This window comes from Neoarius graeffei, chromosome 3 (genome assembly GCF_027579695.1).
Source record: "Neoarius graeffei isolate fNeoGra1 chromosome 3, fNeoGra1.pri, whole genome shotgun sequence".
Classification (NCBI taxonomy): Eukaryota; Metazoa; Chordata; class Actinopteri; order Siluriformes; family Ariidae; genus Neoarius; species Neoarius graeffei.
This window is the reverse complement of record NC_083571.1, coordinates 80,005,175-80,026,343: the sequence shown is the minus strand read 5'-3', so window position 1 is coordinate 80,026,343 and position 21,169 is coordinate 80,005,175. Positions and strand designations below refer to the sequence as shown.

The 21,169-nt window shown below is 43.1% G+C and overlaps 1 protein-coding gene across 1 annotated transcript in view; it reads left to right on the top strand.

Annotated features, from left to right (window-relative positions):
• The window catches only part of kifap3a (kinesin-associated protein 3a), a 105,603-nt gene extending 88,251 nt beyond the window's left edge, over nt 1–17,352 (top strand). The window contains exon 20 of the mRNA XM_060917436.1: nt 14,858–17,352. Coding sequence (XP_060773419.1) covers nt 14,858–14,966 — 109 coding nt within the window. The 3' untranslated portion in view covers nt 14,967–17,352. The remainder of the gene's footprint in view (nt 1–14,857) is intronic.
• The last annotated feature ends 3,817 nt before the right edge of the window (nt 17,353–21,169 follow it).

Here is a 21,169-nt window from a genome sequence, read left to right as displayed (position 1 = left end):
GCTCTCCTTTGAGCTTCGGCCAGTTGTCGTTTTAGTGTTCTTTTCTCTTGTTCGAGGGTCATACACACACGTTCCATTTCCTTATAGTAGATCATGAACAATTTGGGTAGCCCTTCTGGAAGAGTCATAGTACGCTCCTTAAGTTCCCTAACGGCTATGTGTATTTCATCAAAGCGAGCCTTTTGGTCCAGATCACAGAAGTAATTTCTCCTATCCTCCGGGACTTGGCCTAAATCGCCTACAACGTCGAAGAGAGAGAGGAGGGGCCCTTCTGACTCCCTTGATGGGGAACGCGACATTTTGTTCGAAATGTATTAATTAACTTAAAGGAAATTAATACTAGGGGTTGATTAGGTTAGAATTTAATTTAATCCAAGTTGCTAAATAATTGATGTGGTTTCTTAGCTACTTTGTTTTCACTAATGTTTCACTTGTATTAATTAGCTCAATTAATAATTAGTTAACAATAATGATTATTATTATTAATAATGTTAATTAAGTACTTGGATTAGATATTACTCTAATGTACTAATCAATTAAACCAGTTTATCAGCTAACTGTGGTTGGCAGCTGAATTTCAGTTCTGTGATTAACACACTGTTAATGATTCACCATTAAAGTCATCTGTGTTATACCTTGGCAGTTGATTTTGGGTATACAGCAGTTTACAAGTTATTGTTGAGAAATTCACAAGGTCATTAAACTATTCCTCACACGGGGCACCACTTTAATGTAGGTTGAATTGGGATTAATTAAATTATAAATTATGTGATAATTGATAATTAAATTAATCAATTTATAAATAAAGATCAGTCTCATAAAATCTTAAATTATTAATCTTAATACTCACCGTGAATGGTTACACTCAAGATTAATGGTAGCTCTGTATTAGATGGGAAACCCAGTTGTATACAAAAGCTAAATTCTGAAGGAAAAAGGAGTTCTAAATAGTTGACCTTGTGAATAAACAACAGGAACAAGTAAAATGCAATTCAATTTTATTAGCTTTTATTTGTCTACTACTCACTAATAATAATAAACTCAAAATACATTCAATGTCAGCAAAGGTAATAACAAGACAAAACAATGGAACAATTACACCTGGACTATAAAATTGAGGGAAAGAGAGAGAGAAAGAGATAGAAGGAAAAAAAAAAGAAAAGAATCCCTTGTGTGTGCGTGTGTGTGAGGCTAGGGCAAGCCGATGCGTGTGTGTGTGTGTGTGTGTGTGTGTGTGACCTAGCTTGTCGTTAGCTAAAACAAAGGAATGTTAGCTAAAACAAAGGAATGTTAGCTAAATAGAACAAAGGATTAGCTCTGTGGCTAATGTGTGCTTTGTGTAGGTATCTGTGGGCAGATGCTAATGCTAGCCACTCTGGCAATGCTTAAACAAAATGGCGGTCAGTGCCTAGGTGTCGTATCACAGGTAACTCAATGAGGAAGGTATCAAAATGGCGTCGGAAAAATGGCGCCTGCAGGCCTAGTCGAGAACACAAGCCTACCAGCTAGCAATAAGTTGCTAAGGAGAATCTGACCACGCTACAGCTGGATCCAAACACTGCACTTAACAACAATTTCCAACAGACTATCTAGGCAAAGAACTCAACGCGAGAGAGAGAGAGAGAGAGAGAGAGAGAAAGAGTGTGAGAGAGTGTGTATATGTGTTGGATGGAGAGAACTAGGCCTTGTAGCGGTCTAGCCTCGGAGCTTAAAATAACAAACTTGTCGCTGCGCTGCTAATCAGATAGGGAAGCTAGCAATGGAGTTAAGGAAAGATATCATGCAAGATACCCTGTCTAACAAGTTCAAAGAAAAAAAAAACAGAACCAAAACAAACAATAAAAACAAACAAACAAACAATAAAAACAAACAAACAAACAATAAAAACAAACAAACACCTCCCGTGTCTGAGCGGGTATGCTAAATAGCTCAAAGCTTAAACATGACCCTAACAACCATCTGAATAAGCTACAAATTAAAAATTTGCCCAAGTGCCTACTCAATGCGATGGAAGTTCTTTCTCCGATGTCCGCGCTGAGGGTCGCAGTCCGAGGAGAGGAGGTTAGCGGCGCGTTGCGTCCAACCGCGGCTAACGAAGCAGGGAGATGAAAGCCTAGCTGGCCCACGGTGCTTCAGGAGAAACCTCCGGTGATGCGTCGACGAGAAAAAGGCTGAGAGGAGCGAAGCTGTCCGCAAATGCCTCTTAGCGTGGAAAACTACTTAACTGTAGTTAAACTTTGCAAAGGTTTAGAATCGAAACCACTATATCGCTGAAACTTAGCGGGTCGTTCAAAAGTTCGGCCGAAACTAATTTGAACAGGCTGTTCTCAGACAATAGCGGTTAGTCTCAACACTGTAGCTTGCGTGCCTACAGTCCGTCCGACCACTCCAGTAGTCAGAACATGAGAGAGCGAATCGAGGCGCTCTCGATACAGTTAAAGCAGTTCCACTTCACGTCACATCCGGGTGGAGCGCGCAAGGAAATTGTGGGATCGTTATAGGGGGCGCTGGCGAGTTACCAACACTAGAGTATTACAGACTACGCGCAGTCCGCGGCGTTTAACTTGCGCGGCAAAATTACACAAAGCAACAAAGGCAGCCAATGCCAGCAAAGGAAAAATGGCTGACCTGCTTTTGAGTCTTTTTGACCAGTCAGAACGCTGGATCAGCCAAGCTCTCGCAATGTCTCGTGTGACTGTGGCGAGAGAATCTCAAATCAAAGATGGCTCTGATTTCAAGTTTCATCGCGGCATTTTACATCTTTTCCAGTGCTAAATTTTCGTCTTTGTGGTAGGATTTACGCATCTTCAGTCACAAAATAAGCATATACTTGGTGTAAATTTATATCGGTGCAGTACCGGTACTTCATGATCCGGTATTTTGGACCTGTACCGAATCGATTTTCACAGTACAGTACCGGTACGCAGCCCTAGTAATAACTATAGAAATAGGAAGATATTGTAATATATAGGTCTAGACTATCCTGGTACTCAACCCAGAAGTGAAAATAAAGGGTTTCACTGCGTGCACTGACTGCCATTCGCAACCAAACATAAAACCACATTCTAGGCTCTGGTCACTAGATGGTGCTGTTGCATGATTTGACCACGATTCTGTTCCTGGCATCCTGGAATTGGAAAATGAAGAGGCGTGCTACGAAGTGTTTTCATTTCAAATCTAATTTTGCCCCTTGCATATTTGACAAAGTAAAAAAGCAGCTAATTTTAATAATGTTGAATTGTGCCTAAATCAGCCCTGGATGTCACCAGAATGCACCATTTTAAAGTCTCTAATTTCAAAATTTACCAGGGGCGCATACCCCAGATCCTCCTAGCAGCATTCGGGTCCTCTGGATTGGGCCAGCCCTTACGGGCTGGGCTGCACATCAGTAGCACTGCTCTGATATTTTTTTCTGGGGAAAGCACTGTGTGTGGGGTACAATTCTTGCTATATTGCTGAAGGACTCCATCAACTGTCGGACACTTCTACGTATCGCCCACTAGACTCTGACCCGACGCGAGAACTCGGAATACAACTTGCGTTCCTACTCCGCAGGCTTCATGAAAATGACACCATTACGGAAGATATGTACACGTTCGATCTCCCGGAAGATCCACATCCAGCTCACTTCTATCTTTTGCCAGAAGTCCACAAAGCCGGAGTTCCAGGTCGTCCATTGATTTCTGGCTGTGGCTCGTTTATGGAGAAAACTTCCCAGCTTGTGGACTGGTTTTTGAAACCTCTTATGCCTTGTGTTCCAATCCTCAGTGTAAATGAGTACCGGTACACCCCCTTTGAAAAGTAACATTTTAAACAATATTTCAGTGAACACAAACAATTTCCAAAATGTTGACAAGACAAAGTTTAATATAACATCTGTTTAACTTATAATGTGAAAGTAAGGTTAATAATATAACTTAGATTACACATTTTTCAGTTTTACTCAAATGAGGGTGGTGCAAAAATGAGTACACCCCACAACAAAGACTACTACATCTAGTACTTTGTATGGCCTCCATGATTTTTAATGGCAGCACCAAGTCTTCTAGGCATGGAATGAACAAGTTGGTGACATTTTGCAACATCAATCTTTTTCCATTCTTCAACAATGACCTCTTTTAGTGACTGGATGCTGGATGGAGAGTGATGCTGAACTTGGCTCTTCAGAATTCCCCAAAGAAAATAATTTCTTTACACCACAAAGGTGAAGGCTACAAGATGATCAGCAAAGCTTTACTTATCAGTCAGAACACTGTAGCAAAAGTGGTACAAAAATTTAAGAAAGATGGAACTGCAACCATCTCACAGAGACATCCAGGTCGTCCACGGAAGTTAACACCTCAACAGGAGCGTCTTCTGATGAGAAGGGTTGAAGAAAATCGGCATGCAAGTTCACTGCAGTTATCTAAAGAAGTAGAAAGCCAAACTGGGGTGACTATTTCCCGTGACACAATACGGTGTGCACTGCAGAGGAATGGCATGCATGGATGCCGTCCATGAAAGAAGCCCAGGCACAAAAATGCCTGCCTAGAGTTTGCCAGGGCCCATGCTGACAAAGATGAAGACTACTGGGACTCTATACTCTGGAGTGATGAGACCAAGATAAATGTTTTTGGAACTGATGGCTTCAAAACTGTATGGCGTCGCAAAGGTGAGGAATACAAAGAAAAATGCATGGTGCCTACAGTGAAACATGGTGGTGGCAGTGTCCTTATGTGGGGCTGCATGAGTGCTGCTGGTGTCGGGGAGCTGCATTTCATTGATGGCATTCTGAATTCACAGATGTATTGCTCTATACTGAAAGAGAAGATGCTACCATCACTCCATGCCCTTGGTCGTCATGCACTTTTCCAACATGACCAAACACACATCTAAGCCACTGTTGGATTTCTGAAGAAGAACAGGGTGAAAGTGATTCAGTGGCCAAGTACGTCTCCTGATCTGAACCCAATCGAACACCTATGGGGAATTCTGAAGAGACAAGTCGAGCATCACTCTCCATCCAGCATCCAGTCACTAAAAGAGGTCATTGTTGAAGAATGGAAAAAGATTGATGTTGCAAAATGTTGCCAACTTGTTCATTCCACGCCTAGAAGACTTGGTGCTGCCATTAAAAATCATGGCGGCCATACAAAGTACTAGATGTAGTAGTTTTTGTTGTGGGGTGTACTCATTTTTGCACCACCCTCATTTGAGTAAAACTGAAAAATGTGTAATCTAAGTTATATTATTAACCTTACTTTCACGTTATAAGTTAAACAGATGTTAGATTAAACTTTGTATTGTCAATATTTTGGAAATTGTTTGTGTTCATTGAGAAGTCATGGCCTAATGGTTAGAGAAACAGCTTTGGGACCAAAAGGTTGCTGGTTCGATTCCCCAGACTAGCAGGATTGACTTAAGTGCCCTTGAGCAAGGCACCTAACCCCCAACCGCTCCGGCAAGAGTGGTGGCGTACCTTGTGTCTGATTAGCCAAGGAAAAACTGATGATGTGATCATCAGTTCGGGCATTGAACCCGACTGACTGACTGACTGAGATATTGTTTAAAATGTTACTTTTCAAAGGGGGTGCACTCATTTACGCTGAGCACTGTACTTCTTACCTGAAAGACTCCCTTTAAATTTTTGAATAAGCTGAGAGATTTAGGTTCTGTACCACCCGACTCACTTCTCGTCACTTTTTAGATGTTATAGCTCTGTACCCTAGCATCCCACATGAGGATCGCTTATATGCTCTGTCTGACTTTTTAAATACACACAGTTTTTCTGATACCAGACACACTGACATTGTAGAACTTGCTCGTTTTGTTCTTACTAATAAACTCAAAAAAATTAACAACCAGGTATTTTTACAGATTTCAGGTACTGCCATCGGTACGAGGATGGCGTCCTCCTATGCTGTTATCTTTATGCATGTAGTTGAGACACTTATTCTTCAGAATCCTGTTTCCCCGTTCATTTGGTGGCGTTTTATTGATGACATCTTTTGTGTTTGGACCCATGGTGAGGAGGCCCTTTTAGCCTTCCTTGATTTTGTAAATCAGATCCACCCGTCTATCAGGTTTACTGCGGATTATTCTCCTGTCGGAGTTAATTTTCTGGATATTTATGTTAAACTTAATAGTGAAGGTATTTTCCGTACTGATCTGTTCATCAAACCTACTGACACCCGACAGTTTCTGCTGGCATCATCTTGTCACCCTGGTCATGTCAAGCGTAGTCTACCGTACAGCCAGGCTCTTCGTATTTTACGCATATGCTCGAATGCCGATTCCGCGTTAGATCGTCTCTGCGAACTTGAGCAGTCTTTTTGTAGATGTGGTTATAGCAAACGCAAAGTTAAAACTCGGATTAAGCGTGCTATAATAACATTTTTCTCAGGTGATTCTCCTAAAATGAAGAAATAATGATGTACCTTGCATTTTCGACTATCACCCCGGCCTTCCAGACGTTAATGATATTTTGTCACGCTACCTCCCTATTCTCCACTGCTCCAGGAGAATGAAAGTGTGTGTACCTGAGAAGCCTTTGGTCTGCTTCTGACGTCCCCTTAATTTACGTAATTTGCTGGTACGGGCGAAGCTGCCCAACCCAGACACTAATTCAGTTACACAAGGTTCTTGTGGAAAGTCGCGTTGTCAGATTTGTAGTATTCTTCCTTCACAAACTTCAGTCACTAGTACAACTACGAGGGGCGTTCAATAAGTAATGCCCCTGACCCACTTCCCATAGCAGTAGAGCAACGAAACTTGGCACAGTTATTAGTCTTTCTCTACATAGGAACCACCCAGAGTTATGCATTTCTCCCATCGTTTGATGCAGCTCTGGAGACTGTTTTTGTAGAACACCCCAGGTTGGTCCTCCAACCACGACGTGACTTCAGAAATCAAGGCTGCATCATCTGGGAAACGCTTTCCTTTCAAAAACAACTTCATGGCTGGGAAGAGGTGAAAGTCAGAGGGTGCAAGGTCAGGAGAGTAGGGAGGATGGGGGAGGATTTCATAGCCACACTCCCGTGCTTCTGATCTGGCAACAAGCGAGTTGTGGACCGGAGCGTTGTCCTGCAGGAGGAGGATACCTTTGCTGATCTTGCCCCGCCTCTTGATTTTGATAGCTTCTCTTAATTTCCTTAAAAGTGAAGCATAATAGGCTCCTGTAATTGTGGTACCCTTTGCCAGGAAATCTGTCATCACTACTCCGTCCTGGTCCCAGAAGACTGTGAGCATGACCTTGCCAGCGGAGGGCTGCACCCTTGCCTTCTTTGGAGGTGGTGAGTCCAAGTGTTTCCACTGCATTGACTGGGCTTTGGTCTCTGGATCATAGTGATGGACCCAGGTTTCATCCTGTGTAATCAGTCTTTTGAAAAACTTTGACTCATCTTCTTGGCACATCTCCAAATTCATCCTCGAGCACTTGACACATTCTCGCTTCTGGAAAGGTGTGAGCAACCTGGGAATCCATCTGGCAGACACCTTATGCATATGCAAATGGTCATGAATGATAGTTTCCACAGACCCTGTACTAATCTTGACCTCTTGGGCTATTTGGCGAATAGTAATGCGCCGATCTTCCAAAATGGCAGCCTCAACTTGACGGACAGATGCCTCATCAATGGCAGAAGGGGGGCAACCAGGTCTGGGAGCTGTTTCCACAGACTTCCAGCCATGTTTGAATTCATGATGCCAGCGTTTTACAAGGTCATATGATGGGGCATTATCACCATAAGTTTCTTTCATTTCATCAAAAGTCTCCTGTGGTGTGCGTCCTTTCAAATACAAAAACCAGATCACTGCGCGACACTCAACAGGCTCCATTTCACACCTGACTCAGTTCAAACACGTGTAAATCAGAAACCACAATTAGTTCAGAGCTGTAATTTGCCACATAACCCATAGAGATATAAATCATTGCACATGCAAAATTTCAGCTAGATCAGACAACTGGAAGTGGGTCAGGGGCATTACTTATTGAATGCCCCTCGTACTTGTGCCCTTGTCAGTAGTGGGGCCAACTGCGCCTCTGCCAACTGTATCTACGTTATCACTTGTACCCTGTGTAAGGCCCAGTATGCTGGCCAGACAAAAACGTTTAGACTTCATGTGAATAATCATAAAAGTGCTATTAGAAACACTAGGGTAAATTTGGTTAACGATTGTACGCAGTTGTATGAACATTTTACTGCGAATGGACATTCTCAATCTAATTTGTCCTTCACCATTGTACAGGTGTGTTCCAAAACTCAGGATCTACTGGAGGCAGAAAGAGATTGGATCTCATTCATCTCATCTCATTATCTGTAGCCGCTTTATCCTGTTCTACAGGGTCGCAGGCAAGCTGGAGCCTATCCCAGCTGACTACGGGCGAAAGGCGGGGCACACCCTGGACAAGTCGCCAGGTCATCACAGGGCTGACACATAGACACAGACAACCATTCACACTCATACCTACGGTCAATTTAGAGTCACCAGTTAACCTAACCTGCATGTCTTTGGACTGTGGGGGAAACCGGAGCACCCGGAGGAAACCCACGCGGACACGGGGAGAACATGCAAACTCCACACAGAAAGGCCCTCGCCGGCCACGGGGCTCGAACCCGGACCTTCTTGCTGTGAGGCGACGGCGCTAACCACTACACCACCGTGCCGCCCGAGATTGGATCTGGAAACTAAAAACAGTGCACCCTTCAGGTCTAAATGTTAATGACGGTTTCTGTAGTCAGCTTATGCCGCTTTTCCACTACCAACGCGGCTGAGTCGGGCTGAGCCGTGCCGTGCTGAGTCGAGCTGAGTGGGGCTGTTGGAGTTGCATTTCGACTACAACCGCGCTGAACCGTGCTGGCTGGAAGTGGGTGGACACATTGGGTGGAGTTAGCGAAAGTGGGTGGACGTCACGTGATGTCGTTAGGCAGCGCAAACAGTGACATCAGTGACCTTTTAAGCGGTAGTCTCACGACCCGGATAGCAAACAATAAACATGGAGGACATGGAGTCGTTAGTGTTGCTGGTCTTGGTGCTGTGGCTTGTTGTCACCGACAACGCCAACAGATACTGGCAAGAGCGTATAGATGAGGCGAGGCGCATAAGGCTTCAGAAATTCTCGTAATTCGTAATTCTTCTTCTTCCGGGTTTACGGTGTTTACAGATCCCAGCGTGCTCGCGGGGCATGTGGGCATGTGAGGACACTCCTCCTCACCAATCAGTGCACAGGGGAGTGTCTCCTCACGCCCCTAGCCCCACTCGGCTCGGTTTGGCTCGCTTCAGCCCCACTCCAAAACCGTGCGAGTTTTGGGTGCTGAGTAGGGCTGAAGCGAGCTGAGTCGTGCTGCTCTGAGATAGTCGAAACGCGAGCCGTGTCGGGCTGAAGTGAGGTGGAAAAGGGCCATTAGAGGCCCACGTGCCACTCGTTCTTAATCCTTTTCTGATTGGCCTTTGGCTCGCTGTTCTTTTTTTGGTCAGTTTCCCATTGTAAAAAAATTTTTAGCCATTTTTGGTTGGATGAACTTGACTTTCATATAAATAATTATTCGTTTAAATTAATGTCATTCGTGCCACTTCGCTCATGTTTTAACACTAATGGCTTTCCGTTATGTGTATGTATATGTGTGTGTATATACATATCCCTCATTTCCTGTCTTTTCTCATTCGCTCTGTGTACTGCTGTTTGTACGTTTAAATACAGTGCCCGAAGAAGATCCCCGTGTGTGATGGAAAATTTGCTATCGGAAACCAGCTTTCTGTTAGTTTATATTTAGTGCCGTTCCTGATGCCGTTTCGGTGTGTGTGTGTGTGTGTGTGTGTGTGTGTGTGTGTGTGTGTGTGTGTGTGTGTGTGTGTGTGTGTGTGTGTGTTTAAGCTATAAGCACACACCCTGCCAGTGTGTTCTGTTGTTTTTAGCAGAGCACATCTTAAAAGTGCTGTGTCAGTTCATCGCCCTCCACCCCTTTGCGTCCCTGCTTGCACCACCACTCCCTCCAACAGCAATAGCTGTATTGCGGAGGAAAAAACACAACTCGCTCTCCCAGCATGCTACAGATCAGCCCCCATTGCTCCGTTTGCTCCTGTCATGACAGCTTTGCGAAGCACAAACCGATGATTTGATTTCTGGATTTACACCCCCCTGTGTTTGATGGTACTCTAATAAGATCTTTTGTTTGTCAAGAAACTGCGATCCAACAGACATAAAGGATAAATTCAGTGAAGAAGGTGGTTATTTTTATTAGCTGACGCTCCTGAGACGTGTTGAGGTGCTCACTATTTATCTGTTGTTGTTGGCTGTGGTGTACAGAATAAGCTCTTAACTGAATCAGGAGGAGTTTACAGACAAACATTACATGGGGAGAGAGAGAGACAGACAGACAGATGGGGGCTTGGATTTAAGAAGGAGGAGAGGGACTGTTAAAATCGAAAGAGCAAGTGAGTACAGAGGAAGAAGGGTGTTTTTTTTTTCACCACCCTTTGTAAGCGATAGCTGTAAAACACACTGAGCGAGCACAGGGAATTAGGCAGCCAGAGAGTTTGGTTTTCATTTGGTCGGAGTGGTCCGAGAGATCTAGGTTAACACAATAATGAAACCCAGCCTGCAGGGAGCACACAGCCAGACGGACTGGGAATGGCTTTAATACGCTGGCTATTATTCGTACATACGTAAGTAGTGCAGTGTGTTTCTTCGCTCGCTACATTACACTGCCTCGTTACAACTGATGAACGGGACTCAAATGGACCCTAGCGGGTAATTCAAAGGTTAAAGAAACCTGTAAGCAGTTCTAGATTACACACAGAATGTTCACACCGACGTAAAAACGACCCAAGACCAGCAAGCTCCGAACTGGTTTTAATGTCATTTAGTCAATATGTAAGTTTAGCAGGCTGGCTGTCACAATTCCTGTGAGGGCGATTAAATAAAAAGGGCCGGACCTGTGCAGCAAGGGAGAGAGACTTTTTACAGTCACCCGATCAAGAACAATTTTTCAAAAGCGAGCAGAGATGAGAATGAGGATAGTGCATTGATTTAGAGGACCAATAAAATCAGGACAGCTTGAGTAGCGACAGGCTAGAGATCAAAGCGTTGAAGCAGATAGGAACAGGGAAAGGCTCGTGTTAAGAGTTCTCCATGTGCGTGTTTAACAGCCTCGCACTTCTTGGTCCTGACTGGAAACACTGGAGCCTTTTGTCTGCCTCCATCCCACTCCAGATTCCACTCCTGCTGTCTTCCCATGAGGAAGGAGCCGAGTGATGAAATGGATAACGCTGGACATGTAGAGAATCATCCCAAAGGCATAGTTTGCACAAGTCATCTCACTTAAGACACATTTTTCACTTTGTTTGGAATTATGTAAGATACCTGATGATTGAGCCATGATACTCACGGGTCCATCTTCAGCAGTTCGATTCATCATTTCAATCTAGAGTAATGCCTTTTGGTTGAGTCTCCTTACATGACTTATCCTTAAGCCCATGACTGTCGAAGCAGATGAAATACCTGCCTTTCCATAACCCCACCATACAAAATCAATCTCGGAATAACATGACGTTACATGATTTAGCTAACATTCGGGTAAAATACGAACATTAGTCTAACGACGCTTTTCCAACAAGATTACAAGGATATACTGATAGACTATTAATCCAGACTCGAATCATCTGCACCATTCCCTAGAAGGTGATGCATTTAACTATTAATCACGCACAGGATCTAAAGTAATAGTAAATCTTCTCGCCAAGTGGTTTACTACGCGCATATGCCAAGGTGAGTTTTACGGTAGTCGAGCACCATAAATCACACCATTCCATAGTGAAAATGTACTATGTCCAGACATCCTCGTGAAACTCAACACGGCTGGAAATGCGCCTGAAGAAAGAACGTGGCCGATTCCAAGGTCATCCACTCTGAAGTAAAGTTTGTTTACCTACATGAACGTCTTTCTTTAGAGCTCGGAGCGCTGCGATGCTCACTACCCTGCCTCGCCGCAGCTATTTCATCAAAGTCTTCCCCAGATAGCAACAATTCTCCGTGAAAAAAAGCCAATGTTTTTAGCCGAGCAAAAACGAACTGAAAAATGCCTGACGCATGTAAGTGATTTGTGCTAAAAACAACACTGCATTATGGGAGCTGGTAGGGGCAAAGCAAACAGCTCATATTTTAAGAGAACAGCAAGGCGAGCTAACGCTCGGGCTGAGACAGGAGGAAAGGGGAGGGGGTGGAACGAGAGGACGTGGAGGTGAAGGTGCCGTTCGTTCAGAGGCACCTCACGGAGATTTCTGTGCTCAAGTAACCATCAGGTACTTACCTGGATTTGCTATCGATATCTTATTAACCATTTCACGGCTCCCACTATTATTAGGCTGTATGTGTAATACTGTGATCTGGAATGTAGTCAAGCAGTGTTTCATCGTACAGTATAGTACAGGGTGTTTGTGGTAACAAAGAGGTTTTCACAGTCTCATTTATTCTGAAGTTTCATTAGCATTCCACTGTTCGTCATCAACTCTAAGAAATAAGGACAGTCCTGTGTGTTCTTTTTTTTTTTTTTTTAACCAGTCCTGCAGTGCCATCTCGTGGTGAAACACTGGCACGGCGTAACACCGATTGAGATAGACAGGCATGCTAGTTTCCAAATATCGATCCTACTAGCATTGGTATAAGCCAGGGATTCTCAACCTTTTCTGCTTCAAGGTCCCCCATTCATACTTTGTCGGGCCCATTAAAAAGATCCCCAATTATTTTGGCTCGTCTATTCTATTAGAAGGGTGGCACGGTGGTGTAGTGGTTAGCGCTGTCGCTTCACAGCAAGAAGGTCCTGGGTTCGAGCCCAGCAGCCAGCGAGGGCCTTTCTGTGCGGAGTTTGCATGTTCTCCCCGTGTCCGCGTGGGTTTCCTCCGGGTGCTCTGGTTTCCCCCACAGTCCAAAGACATGCAGGTTAGGATAATCGGTGGCTCTAAATTGACCGCGAGTGTGAATGGTTGTCTGTGTCTATGTGTCAGCCCTGCGATGACCTGGCGACTTGTCCAGGGTGTACCCCGCGTTTTGCCCGTAGTCAGCTGGGAAAGGCTCCAGCTTGCCTGCGGCCCTGTAGAACAGGATAAGCGGCTACAGATAATGCACGGATGGATGGATATTCTATTAGAATCTAATAATCTATTGTAAAGTGTATTAATGGGATGCAACATCACTCCCTGTTACAGATGGGAGCCCAGGTATTAAATAAATGCAATAAAAAAGCCAACCTATTTTTAATTGTAGGTATTGTATTTAAATCTGTATGGATGTGCCAGAAGCCAAACCATGCATGCAGGGCGTTCAGTCAAAAGGGATTAATGATCCAAAAGTGGAGTCTGGTCCATTAACACAAGAACTTATTGCCATGTTTGTGTACAGCAAGCAAGTTATTAAAACCAAGAAGTTCACTCAAAAGAAGTGGATACAGAAACCACTCAATGGGATTAGATCCTTACAAGCTAACAAAGAAGGATGTTTCCTATGAAAGAAAAATTTACTAGCTAAATTTGATATTAGTAGAATAAATTTTAATTATATTGTAGCTGTAACTAAACGCAAAGGCATTAGTTATGCGTACTATTAATTAATGTGAAGATAGATAACAGTCAACAATTTAAAGTTTTTTTTGTTTTGTTTTTTTGTTATTTTTTATAAAGATTGTGTATATTTTTAGTATTTTGTATTTATAATTATTTGTATCTGTACATTCACAACCCCACCAGCTCTGCTGATCAAATTATCATGTTGAAATAAAGTGATTCCTTCATTATGAGTTGGAAAATGATCCATCCATTGAGTTCCCCGACATCTCAAAGTACCTGGTACTATAGATGATGTTCTATACGGACAAACAGATGAAAACCTGGAAGAGCACATTTTTTTTTATATGTGGCTGGGTTAAAGATCTGGGGATCAGGACACTGCAAGATAAATCTCATCTCATCTCATTATCTGTAGCCGCTTTATCCTGTTCTACAGGGTCGCAGGCAAGCTGGAGCCTATCCCAGCTGACTACGGGTGAAAGGCGGGGTACACCCTGGACAAGTCGCCAGGTCATCACAGGGCTGACACATAGACACACACAACCATTCACACTCACATTCACACCTACGCTCAATTTAGTCACCAGTTAACCTAACCTGCATGTCTTTGGACTGTGGGGGAAACCGGAGCACCCGGAGGAAACCCACGCGGACACGGGGAGAACATGCAAACTCCGCACAGAAAGGCCCTCGCCGGCCACGGGGCTCGAACCCGGACCTTCTTGCTGTGAGGCGACAACGCTAACCACTACACCACCATGCCACCCTGCAAGATAAATCCTATATCATTTTTGCCCGGGTAAATAGGAGTTTCTGGGCTTTTTGTATGCGTCTTTGAGATGGCTGCCCACACACAAGTTTTAGTATCGGGTGTAAACAAACCACAGCCACTCGATTCTCAATCCTCCCTGCTCTTCTCTTCCAGCAGGCATCACAGAGCCATACAATTTACACACAAACATTTATTTATTCTGTGTGCTCTCTCTCTCTCTCTCTCTCTCTCTCTCTCTCTGTGTGCACACACGTGAGTTAAATGTAGAGTAGGAATGTGACAAAAATAAAGGCTTCTTAATTACCCGCAAATGTATTTATTCTACTTGAAAAGTATACAGCAAACCAGCTACTGAATTTGAGACACTACGACATTCTGAACTATTTAGTATTTGGCTTTAAACTGGGGGGGGGGAGTGGTTGACAAACACTGGGAGAAGCAATATGCAACATTTTTAATCTTGGCTATTAATTGTAACTCATTAGGGAGACCTTTAGTAGAAGATGCCACGGGTTAACTCAAGCGTCTCTCATTTTGTTCTTTCAGTGCTGTCTCGGAGAGATATGGTCAGGGTTCAGGGGGACCCATGCGGCCTGCTACAGCCTACGGCTTCCGGCCCGATGAGCAACACTACTACGGCTACTCTTCACAGTAGAGCAGTAGGAGTACAGTAATGCGTACCACCATTAACGTTGCATTTACTCATTCTCTTTTAAGCAGAGTCAACACTACTAATGTTATTTATTTGCTCCATTTTAAATGTCACTCTTTTTCTGAAATATGACTTCATGAAGTCTAAGTATTTATAAGCATACTCGCTTATCAATCTGTAGTACAGATTTAGTCTGTCCTTTAATCTACAGCGCGTTTGTTATAATTGACAAACCCGAAGGCACTACATGTACCCAGATTTCAGGAGCCTTCTAAAACAGTTTTTGCATGACGTATTAAACATGTAGCTTGGTTTTGAGGTCCAGTTCATTGCAATTACACTACCGTTCAAAAGTTTGGGGTCACCCAGACAATTTTGTGTTTTCCATGAAAAGTCACACTTTTATTTACCACCATAAGTTGTAAAATGAATAGAAAATATAGTCAAGCCATTTTTCTGGCCATTTTGAGCATTTAATCGACCCCACAAATGTGATGCTCCAGAAACTCAATCTGCTCAAAGGAAGGTCAGTTTTATAGCTTCTCTAAAGAGCTCAACTGTTTTCAGCTGTGCTAACATGATTGTACAAGGGTTTTCTAATCATCCATTAGCCTTCTGAGGCAATGAGCAAACACATTGTACCATTAGAACACTGGAGTGATAGTTGATGGAAATGGGCCTCTATGGAGCACTTGCATGTGATGTCACAGCCGATCCAGATTGTGACAGATGCCATCTTGTCGGTCAAACGCCATTTTCCGCCATGGTTCTACTTCTGCTTCTACTTCTACCTTTTCTTCTGGAAAACCCTACTATATATACAATTCTACTACAACGGCTGCGGCTACAAGCTCTCCCTACCTGTGCACGTTTTTTATGTTTTTTGTGTGTATTTTTGCGTGTTGTTCGTCTGTACCAGACTTCAATATCCACTACAACCTTATGGACTTACTGGACATTGGTTTCCAGCAGAAAATGACGGTTTGTAGCGATTTCCATCGCATGCACAACATTCCAGACGAGATAGCGAGACCAGCGGGGTCTCCGTGGATTGTTATTGGAAGCAAAGCGAAGGAGGCGGCGTCGGGAGCGGAAGCAAAAGCGAGGCTGCAGAGCCGGCCTGTTGACTAAGCTCAGAAAACAGCCACTCAAACCTCCACTGCCAAGCCTCTACCTCTCCAACGCCAGATCCACGGTAAACAAGATGGACAATTTGGAATTACAGCTGGAATTACCTTATTCTATTCTATAATCGGCTGGTCAGTGCTATACTCAATACTTAAGTGACTTACCCGTCCAATGATAATTATTTTCTTGTTTACAAGATGCCACATCTGAGTCGCTGACAAATCCTGAATTTCTGTAAAGATAACTGTCCAGAGATTTATAAGCACGCAGTGCTTCACCACTGAACAGCAAGGGAAAGTTAATGAGGTAATTATACACGTCTGGGTATTCCGCTGGCAGCTCAACATCCACTGACAGAGTTGTAAAAACTCCATCCGGTAAGCCATAAGGGTCACTAATCTGTAGATCGTTTATTTTAAACATATCTAGTTATCTGTTCATTAGAAAAATGAGCCGTGTAGTCCGTCGGTTGAAATTGATCCATTCTGTACATGAGTGCAGCAGTATTCAGCTGTGTTTTTTACCAACAAAATGGCGGCTGTGTACTTTCCGGTCACGTGACTGCAAGATCTCTATACACCTATGTAGATATTGCACCAAAAACCAGACATTTGCAGCTAGAATAGTCATTTACCACATTAGCAATGTATAGAGTGGATTTCTGATTAGTTTAAAGTGATATTTATTGAAAAGAACAGTGCTTTTCTTTCAAAAATAAGGACATTTCAAAGTGACCCCAAACTTTTGAACGGTAGTTTATAGCAAAGGTGTTATTTCTTGAATTCATTGCATGATGGAGGACAGTGTAGGTTAGTTGCACACTTCAGTCTGCTCATAGAGAACTTCATCCATCACTGAAGCACACACACACACGCGCTAAAACACTCAGGCATTTCAGACACTTTTCAAGGTGAGAATATTTGACATTACAGTAGATAAGTTCTTGAGTTTATTTATTGAATTATGGAAAAAAAATCTTGTAATGCTTTTTATCTGTCTCTCATGACCAGCTGCCCGGCAGCTTACGATTGTGCACTGTTTAATGTTGTTGTTTTTTTTTCTTTTCTAAATGAAACATTTTTTTGTATGTGTAAAATCAAATTCTATTCAATTTTTTTTTATATTGTCAATTTTTTATATTGTCCGTTTACAACAAATCATGCTTTGTCTTTTGGTGCCTGTGATTGTCTTAACTGCTGTTTTATACAAGATGCCTATTATTTCTGTGGTGCAATATTAAATCAAACAAATATGAACAGAATTTGGTGCTTGCCTTTTGTTTGTTTTAACCGGGCCTTATTTCATTTCATTTTATTTGAAAGGGACCATGTGCGATTAAAAACATAAATGTTGCCATTTGATGCATTGCACCGGAGTTAGCCTTAGGCTAATTTACATCTGCAGTCCCTACTTAATGGCACAGAAAAAATCACTCAGCAAGTGTTGACATGAAGAATACAAATAAAAACAATACAGATAAAACATCAAATATCACTCAGCAAGTATTGACACAGAGTACCAAAAAAAAAAAAAAGTCGCTCAGCAAGTGAAGACAATACAATAAGGAAGTACCCCTCACAGGTACGCATACACGTAGTTAGTGGGTATATTGTTGCGAGAGTTTTAGGTGGTTTTTTTATGTTTGCTTTAAACACTGGGTGTGAGCCTGGAATACACCCTGGATGGGACCCTAGTCAATTCAGTTACATCACTTTAAAATTACCCAGGCTTCTAAAATCCAAGAATGGAGATCAACTCTATTAGTCTGGCTTTTTTTTTTTAATGGAGTGTGCTGAATAGACTTAGGTTTGTACAGACAAATGATTTAATCTGGCAGTGTATCTTGGGGGATATGTACACTTCAAAATTTGCTAAGCAACATCATAAACTTTATCACTATAGAAAGACTAGGTCATAATTATACATATTAATGAATGTATAATTACTTATCACATGCTCAGGATCTCCTTCACCTTTGATGGTTTCTGGTCAGGCTGATTAAAACATCTTGGGTAACTTGAACCAAATCATGTGACACAAATACTCCTGATATGAAGTTTTGGTGAGAACTTTTACCCGTGACACCAATGGGATGCTAAAGAGAACATGCCTCGTGGTGCATGTTGATTGTTTAAGGGTTAGGTTCATATATATACACACACACACACACAAAGTGCAAAGGACTGTTTGTTTTAGTACCAAAATAAAACCAAATTCCTTTTTGGGAGAAATGTGACCAAACCAGATTCTATAAAAATCAAAGCTTTGCGTGTGTGTGTGTGTGTGTACACATGCAAGTGCATCTCAAACAATTAGAATATCATGAAAAAGTTAAATATTTCCCTTCAGTTTTTTTAAGGAAGTGAAAATTTAATGGAAATGTTTCAAGCATTTTCCATTTTAATTTTGACAATTATGACCTACAGCGCCAAAAAAATTAAAAGGAAACTTCAAATTATGAGTATTTAATTTTGAGTAAAACAGTATAAATATTGTGTATCTCTTGGTCTAGTTCAGTACACACAACCACTGTCATGGGGAAAACTGCTAACTTGACAGTTGTCCAGAAGACCATTAACAATACCCTCTACAAGGAGGATAAACCACAGAAGGTCATTGCTGAAAAGCCTGGCTGGAAAAGGTGCACAAGCAACAGGGATGACTGCAACTTTGAGAGGGTTGTCAGGAAAAGTCAATTCAAGAACTTGGGAGAGCTTCACAAGGAGTGGACTGCGGCTGGTGTCAGTGCATCAAGAGCCACCACAGACCGACGTCTTCAGGAAAGGGGATACAACTGTCGCATTCCTAATATCAAGCCACTCTTGAACCAGAGACATCAGAAACATCTTAACTGGGCTAAGGAGAGAAAGAACTTGACTGTTGCTCAGTGGTCCAAAGTCCTCTTTTCAAATGAAAGTAAATTTTGTGTTTCATTTGAAAATCAAGGTCCTACAGTCTGGAGAAAGAGTGGAGAGGCACAGAATCCAAGGTGTTTGAAGTCCAGTGTGAAGTTTCCACAGCCTGTGATGATTTGGGGTGCAATGTCATCTGCTGGTGTTGGTCCACTGTGTTTGTGGGGGCAATACAGCCATCTACCAGGAGATTTTAGAGCATTTCATGCTTCCATCTGCTGATGAGCTTTATGGAGATGCTGATTTCCTTTGCCAGCAGGACTTGGCATCTGCCCACAGTGCCAAAACTACTACCAAATAGTTTGCTGAACATGATATTACTGTGCTTGAATGATTAGCCAGCCAACTCGCCTGACCTGAACCCCACAGAGAATCTATGGAGTATTGTCGAGAAAGATGAGAAACACCTGACCCAAAAATACAGACAAGCTGAAGGGTGCTATTGAAGCCCAGGTAGCTTTGATAACACCTCAGCATTGCCACAGGCTGATTGCCTCCATGCCATGCTGCACTGATGCAGTAATTCGTGGTAAAGGAGCCCCAACCAAGTACTGAGTGTATAAATGAACACACTTTTCAGACGGACAAAATTACCGCATACCCCCTAACCTTACCCTCACCATCCTACATTTATACTACAGCAATTTGCCAACCATCACCATATTTAATTTGTCAATGAACAAAATGTTGCCCAATTTAATGGTTTATAGTTCTGAAAGTGGCGGCACGGTGGTGTAGTGGTTAGCGCTGTCGCCTCACAGCAAGAAGGTCCTGGGTTCGAGCCCCGTGGCCGGCGAGGGCCTTTCTGTGTGGAGTTTGCATGTTCTCCCCGTGTCCGCGTGGGTTTCCTCCGGGTGCTCCGGTTTCCCCCACAGTCCAAAGACATGCAGGTTAGGTTAACTGGTGACTCTAAATTGACCGTAGGTGTGAATGGTTGTCTGTGTCTATGTGTCAGCCCTGTGATGACCTGGCGACTTGTCCAGGGTGTACCCCGCCTTTCGCCCGTAGTCAGCTGGGATAGGCTCCAGCTTGCCTGCGACCCTGTAGAAGGATAAAGCGGCTAGAGATAATGAGATGAGATGAGTTCTGAAAGTGTAACCTATACAGAGCTGAGAGCACTTATAACTGAGATTCCTTCCATAAATGTTAAACATCTAACAAAAATTGTCATCAGTGATTATAAGAATTACTCTCGACAACAATCTGTTTTTAATCCTTTTAGTATTAGTCTCGGGCGGCACGGTGGTGTAGTGGTTAGCGCTGTCGCCTCACAGCAAGAAGGTTCTGGGTTTGAGCCCCGTGGCTGGCGAGGGCCTTTCTGTGCGGAGTTTGCATGTTCTCCCCGTGTCCGCGTGGGTTTCCTCCAGGTGCTCCGGTTTCCCCCACAGTCCAAAGACATGCAGGTTAGGTTAACTGGTGACTCTAAATTGACCGTAGGTGTGAATGTGAGTGTGAATGGTTGTCTGTGTCTGTGTGTCAGCCCTGTGATGACCTGGCGACTTGTCCAGGGTGTACCCCGCCTTTCGCCCATAGTCAGCTGGGATAGGCTCCAGCTTGCCTGCGACCCTGTAGAAGGATAAAGCGGCTAGAGATAATGAGATGAGATGAGTATTAGTCTCAGATTATCTCCATGGTACAAGTTCCAGTGTCCGAGAGCTTACTATAAAAACAGTAACATACGGTATTGCACTAGTATATTAACATATCGTACAGGATCTATCTTATCTACCCTTAACTAAACTAATGCAAGCCTTCTTCCAATCAGATTGGAGTATAAACTTGCTGTAGTATAAAATTTATTAATATGTAAGGGATAATGTACAGAGAGCATGTCAGTATTGTGAAATAAACCCTGACAGCGTGATGCAGGGTCTTGAATCACTCTGAATGGGTTTATTTCACAATAATGACCAGCTTGCTGTACATTATCCTGCTTTTGACATGGCTACTTGATAAAGAAATTAAAAACTTGACGAAGTATTGATTTCAAATGATTTTATGGTGGTGTAGTGGTTAGCACTGTCGCCTCACAGCAAGAAGGTCCTGGGTTCAAGCCCAGCGGCCGGCGAAGGCCTTTCTGTGTGGAGTTTGCATGTTCTCCCTGTGTCTGCGTGGGTTTCCTCCACAGTCCAAAGACATGCAGGTTAGGCTAATCGGTGGCTCTAA